Here is a 6,000-nt window from a genome sequence, read left to right as displayed (position 1 = left end):
CTGTTCTAGGTGGATCACGTTTGGTCAAAACTCTCCACGATGACCAGCACGGTATAGCTCATAGCTTCTCTGAAGCAATGACAAACTTAGACAGCATCTTAAAAAGCAGAGACATCACCTTGCCAACAAAGGTCCGTATAGTTAAAGCTATGGTTTTCCCAGTAGTGATGTATGGAAGTGAGAGCTGGACCATCAAGAAGGCTGATCACCGAAGAATTGATGCTTTTGAATTGTGGTGCTGGAGGAGACTCTTGAGAGTCCCATGGACTGCAAGAAGATCCAACCTATCCATTCTGAAGGAAATCAGCCCTGAGTGCTCACTGGAAGGACAGATAGTGAAGCTGAGGCTCCAATACTTTGGCCACCTCATGAGAAGAGAAGACTCCCTGGAAAAGACCCTGATGTTGGGAAAGATGGAGGGCACAAGGAGAAGGGGACGACAGGGGACGAGATGGTTGGACAGTGTTCTCGAAGCTACCAGCATGAGTTTGACCAAACTGCGGGAGGCAGTGGAAGACAGAAGTGCCTGACATGCTCTGGTCCATGGGGTCACGAAGAGTCGGACACGACTAAACGACTAAACAACAACAACATTAAGAACTGTAAGGGTGGGATTTGGCACTCCTGTCTTCCACTGCCTTCCGCAGTTTGGTGGGCTATATAAATGCAACCGAGGATGCTCAGCTGCCTTCCTCCCACCTCCGCCTCTCCTTCCTCCACCACCACCAGCAGCAGGCAAAAGAGAGCAGCGCCGGCCAGGCTAGAGGGGCAAACCCGGAAGCACTGATCCCCATCCGCTGCTCCTCCTCCTTTCCTTTCATAGGTCTTAGACGCCGCCCTCCCCCGCCTCGCGCATTTCCCGCCCCCGCCCTCGTCTAGCAAGGCGCGCGCGCGCGGAGAGGCAAGCGCTGTGCGGCGTGGCAGTCAAGAGTTGCGCGCCCGCCCGCGCGCGTGTCCTGGGAGGAAACCGGGAGCGCGCCCCCCCCGTGCGCGTGGCCAGTGCTCTCTCTCTCTCTCTCTCTCACTCCGCCCGGCCGCCTGATTCTCGCTCCTCCCCTTTCGGTCCCTTCTCCTCCTTGGCTTGCGCCCCACCTACTCCACCCGCCTCCGTTTCACCAGGCAGGCGCAGGCGCGCGCGCAAGAGCCTCCCAGCGCCAAGCCGGCATCTCGGAGCAAGCAGCAGCAGCAGCATCCTCCCCTCCCCTCGCGCCTAGCCTCTCTCTCTCTCTCTCTCTCTCGCTCGCTCCCTCCCCTACCCCCTCGCCTTCAGGCCCCGCGCCGAATCCTAGCTCTCAGCGCGCGCCCTTCCTTTTTCTGTCCCCGCATCTCCTCCTCCTCTTCTGCCAACATCCCCGGCGTCCCGGGCTCTCTTGCCAATGGATTTGCCCGCGAGCCACTGCAAAAAAGTCAAGCTGAGCAACAAAGTGCAGAGTTGGGTAAGTCTGGGGGCGTTTTTTGGTTTTCGTTTTAGCTAGCTGCAGTTTGGCAAAATAGCGCACCTGGTGAGGGGAAGGTGGCCCCTTCCCAATGAAGAAAACAGTCCAAAGAGGAAGGGGGAGAGGGATGCCGCCCTGCCGGGATGCGGCTTTGCTTGAGCAACCTTTTGGCGTGTGGTTTTTGCTGCTGGCTGCCGGAGGCTCGAGTGGGGCGAGCGCAGCGGCTTGCAGCGCCTCTCTCTCTCTTTGCGTTTGCACAAGATGGGGCAGGCTTGGGAAGTGGGTGGAGGGAATAACGCAGGCTGCTTGGGATACGAAGCCTTGCTGGCTCGGCAGGAGGATCGCATTTCAATAGATTCCACTGACGTGTCTGCATTTTTAATTTTTTTTTTTGCTTTGAGGAAGGAAAAAAAGAGAGGAAGGCAATTCATCTCTTCGCTCTCCTCACTGCAAATGTCTCTGGTATAGCCTGTCTTTATGAATGAAGTTAAATATGACTGTTCTCCGTTGCTAAGAGTGGCCTTATAGTGCCGTGTTTGCTTTAAAAGTTGTGGGTGGCAAGCATAACTGTGATGCAGAGGAGCATGTAACCTCATTCAGCATCATCCCCCCCCCCCTCTTTTCCTCCTTTTTCTTCATGTCTATTGGAGGAGGAAAGGAGTGGGATCTCAAGAGTACAATGTGAGCATTCATAAATCTTGGGCAGCCCCAACACTGAAGTTCTTTGTGGGTTGCCTGTTGAATGAGAGCACTGTGGAAGGAGGCATGAACAAACTTGGGTTTTAATTGCAAAGGTGCCAACAGGTCAATTTACAGTGCTGGCCAAAGGCTAGGAAACTACTGGGGGCAGTGGTGGAAAGAGGCCTTTGCTAGAAAAATGGTGGTGGGTTTTGATGGCATAATTAATAGCTGTAATTATTGGGGGGGGGGGAAGCTATGTTGCTTTCTTAATGCATGATTCTAAAAGCTTTATCATGATACTTTTCAAATGGAAGAAGAAATTTAAAAGGCGTCCTTTACCTACTTTATATCAAAGATTATGCTTTAGAAAAAAGACTAGTCTTGTGATGTGTGATGAACATTCATTGTGAGACCCAGAATCTGGCCATGTGAACATAGGAACTGCCCGATACCACCAAGCCAGTGGTCCATCTGCCTCAGTATTGTCTACACTGACTGGCAACAACACTCCAGGGTTTCAGATGGGGAAGTTTTCCCCATCCCTTTCTGGAGATGCTGAGGATTGAACCTGCGACCTCCTTTTTGCAAAATAGATGCTCTTCTACTCTGCTATATCCCTTTCTAAAGGGCTATCAAGGAGGGTGGGGTTGGGCAGTTAAGGTGATGCAGAGAGCATGCTATTGGTGGTTAGAATTCCTTGATGGTCTGCCTTCAGTTGGTTAGAGCGTGGCGCTGGTAAGGCCAAGTTTGCAGGTTCGATCCCTGTTTGGGACATCTGCATATTCCTGCATTCCAGCTCTGATTCTAAGGCCAGAAAGAAGTCTGAAATGAGCGTTGAATCACACTAACCTCAGATCCCCGCTTGAGTTCCATAGCTGCTTCTGGTATGCCTCCTGTAGTGGCACTTTAGCTAAAAGGAAAAGTGTTCCTGATGAAAATGTGTAGCCCAGAAGAGCAGCTGGAGTGCTCTTAGTTTACATAACCCTTAGCCAAATCATGGCTTAGCACAGGGGTTGCCACCCTTTTCAGGCCTGTGTGCCGCCAGTGCCACTGGCGGAGGAAGAGGAGTGCGGGGGGAGCGCACTGCCCCTGGCAGTGTGATCTTGGCAGGGTGCCATTCTGGCTGCCCCTCGCCCCAGGACACATAGAAATAGAATCATAAAATCATAGAGTTGGAAGAGACCACAAGGCCCATCGAGTCCAACCCCCTGCCAAGCAGGAAACACCATCAGAGCACTCCTGACATATGGTTGTCAAGCCTCTGCTTAAAGACCTCCAAAGAAATAGAATCATAGAGTTGGAAGAGACCACACGCGCCAGCCCTGCCCCTTTCTCTCCCCCCCCCCCCGGTGCCAAAGCATGAAGCTCCACCACTGGTCAGTTCCACTTCTTCTGGTCACTTTTCTCCCCATCCCCTGACCAGATCAGTTTCCATCCCTCCAAAAGGCAGAAGCAGAGACTGTGCATGTGCTTCACTTTTTCAAGGAATCTGGGTAAAACGCGAACCCAGCGGAATTGACCTGAGCCTTGAAAAGCCCAAAATAATTCACAGAGGAAGTGGGAAAGAATGCCACTCTTGCAACTTTCCCTTCAGCTCCATGTACTTTTTGAGGGAGAAAATGTTAACCACTTCCATCACCTCATGACCAAGGAGGCATTTGGACGGAGGCTTTGTGGGGGCTAGGAAAAGACTCTAAGGGTGCTGTGCTGGGGAACGGACTTAGTATAAGCGTGTGGGTTCCTAGAGAGAAGTTCATGACCACTTCTTGCCTCCCCTGGTCCTGCCACTGTCTTGCAATCTGTGGCAGAGACATGGTTTGATGGTAAGTACCTTTGAAACCAGACTCATTATTTGTCTCCTACAGACAAACCATGAGCTCTAAATGAAGATCAAGCCACAGTTACATCTCATAGTTCATCATGTGACAAACCATGAAATCAGAGACTCTAAGCTCAGGGTGGGGAATCTTTTCGCCCTGGGGTGCCAGATCTTTATTTCACCCCCTGCTATGCCAACTTTGACCAGAGGGCAGCAGCACCTTTAGTTGACATCAGGAGACTGATAGTTGGGTAGCTCTGCCCACCTGTCAAAGTGGACCCATGGGGGAGGGTTCTGCTTCATCTGCAGGAAGCATGTTCGCAGAACAGCAACCAGCTAATGAGTGGAGGGTTTGGTCTTGCTTTCTGCAGGGGTCTGGTTCACCTTCAGTTCCCCACCCCTGCTCTAAGTCACACCTTGGTTCTGCCCCTGTTTCTGTATTTTTTTTTTTTTTAAGTAAATTTTCTTAGCTCAAGTGAAACAAATTATTCCACTCAGCGTTCAAAACTCACCCGGCACCTGTTGCGTTGCACGACAGGCAACTGGCCTTTTGCAAGCAAGGGGAGAGATGTCTGGTTGCCAGGTTTGGTGGCTAACATTTCCATCTGGCTGGCCAGTGATGCTGCACTAGTTAGCTGGTTAGTGGTGCACCAAAAGACATGTCTCTTTTGAAGCTGCCCTGCCCTGCGAATCAGCTGATCTGTGGGGCAGCGCAGCACCAGAAGATGCACCAACAGGAGGCTGGACCTTTGATCTGATCCAAGAGGACTGGTTTTATGTTTTTATGGTAATGTATTGCCCTTTATTCAAAGTTTCAGATAATCAAAGTGTGGCTATCATAACAGCTTGTTATGATTTCTCATCCTTCTTGTAAAGTAATAATTCCACCTCTCTGTCTTTCTGCACTAGGGGTGTGTGCGTGCGCATACATGTGTGAGTTCATAAGCTTATTTATTTACTTTGACCACTTCATGTACCTCGTAATGTGGCTTGCTTGAGCCAGAGGCTCAAGCCATCGTGAAGGGGTGATATGATAGCCATGTTCAAATATATAAAAGGATGTCACATAGAGGAGGGAGAAAGGTTGTTTTCTGCTGCTCCAGAGAAGCGGACACGGAGCAATGGATCCAAACTACGAGAAAGAAGATTCCACCTAAACATTAGGAAGAACTACCTGACAGTAAGAGCTGTTCGACAGTGGAATTTGCTGCCAAGGAGTGTGGTGGAGTCTCCTTCTTTGGAGGTCTTTAAGCAGAGGCTTGACAACCATATGTCAGGAGTGCTCTGATGGTGTTTCCTGCTCGGCAGGGGGTTGGACTCGATGACCCTTGTGGTCTCTTCCAACTCTATGATTCTATGAGGCCACAATAAATTTGTTAGTCTTCAAGGTTGCATAAGTCTCTTTTAAATGTTGCTTATGGAAGACACCTGACCCAACACTCTTCTCTGGCTGTGCCCTGTAGGACCAGATCAGTAATACAAGGCAATACTCTTCTTGACAGTTTCACTGCTACTTAATGTTGTCATTGAGGACTCCCTGGTAAGCTTTGAAAATGAAATTAGCAGGGTTCCTAAGAACACGGTTGGTTGTTCTCATACCACACTAAAGGGTATCCAGTATTGTGCAGTGTAACTTTATCATGCTACTCAGTAACTTTGTATAACATCAATATAAATGGCACCGCTCCTTTTTAGTAATGCATGACTGCTATAGGTAAGAGGTCTATAGATAATGAGCTGCCAAGCACAATGGTACTCAGTGGTAGAGCACCCTGTTGCTGAGTAAACCCAGCACAATCATGGACAGCAGATAAGTTAGCTTGAAAAAAGCCAACAAAGCTGGATTTCAGCCCAGAAACCTGGTAAGTCAACATTCTATCCCTTCAGGCTTCAGACATCGTGAAAGGACGTTACTGACATTCCGAGGCACAACTTTCAAAGCAGCTCAGTAAAAGTTTGCAAAAATGCTTCCTAAATCAAGACGTGATTATTCTTCCCTCTCTTTTAATTTTTTTTTTAGTTTGGACTAAATTTCTTTTTTAGTATTTATAGAGCTGGGAGGTG

At 49.5% G+C, this 6,000-nt stretch overlaps 1 protein-coding gene across 1 annotated transcript in view; it reads left to right on the top strand.

Annotated features, from left to right (window-relative positions):
• Positions 1-885: 885 nt before the first annotated feature.
• PAPSS1 (3'-phosphoadenosine 5'-phosphosulfate synthase 1) overlaps positions 886-6,000 on the top strand; it is a 48,396-nt gene continuing 43,281 nt past the window's right edge. Inside the window, exon 1 of the mRNA XM_083456777.1 lies at positions 886-1,436. Coding sequence (XP_083312903.1) covers positions 1,377-1,436 — 60 coding nt within the window. The 5' untranslated portion in view covers positions 886-1,376. The remainder of the gene's footprint in view (positions 1,437-6,000) is intronic.

Source organism: Podarcis tiliguerta (assembly GCF_965153285.1).
Source record: "Podarcis tiliguerta genome assembly, chromosome: 9".
In the NCBI taxonomy this organism is placed as follows: Eukaryota; Metazoa; Chordata; class Lepidosauria; order Squamata; family Lacertidae; genus Podarcis; species Podarcis tiliguerta.
The sequence above is the reverse complement of the archived record's forward strand: the minus strand, read 5'-3'. Positions and strand labels throughout refer to the sequence as shown.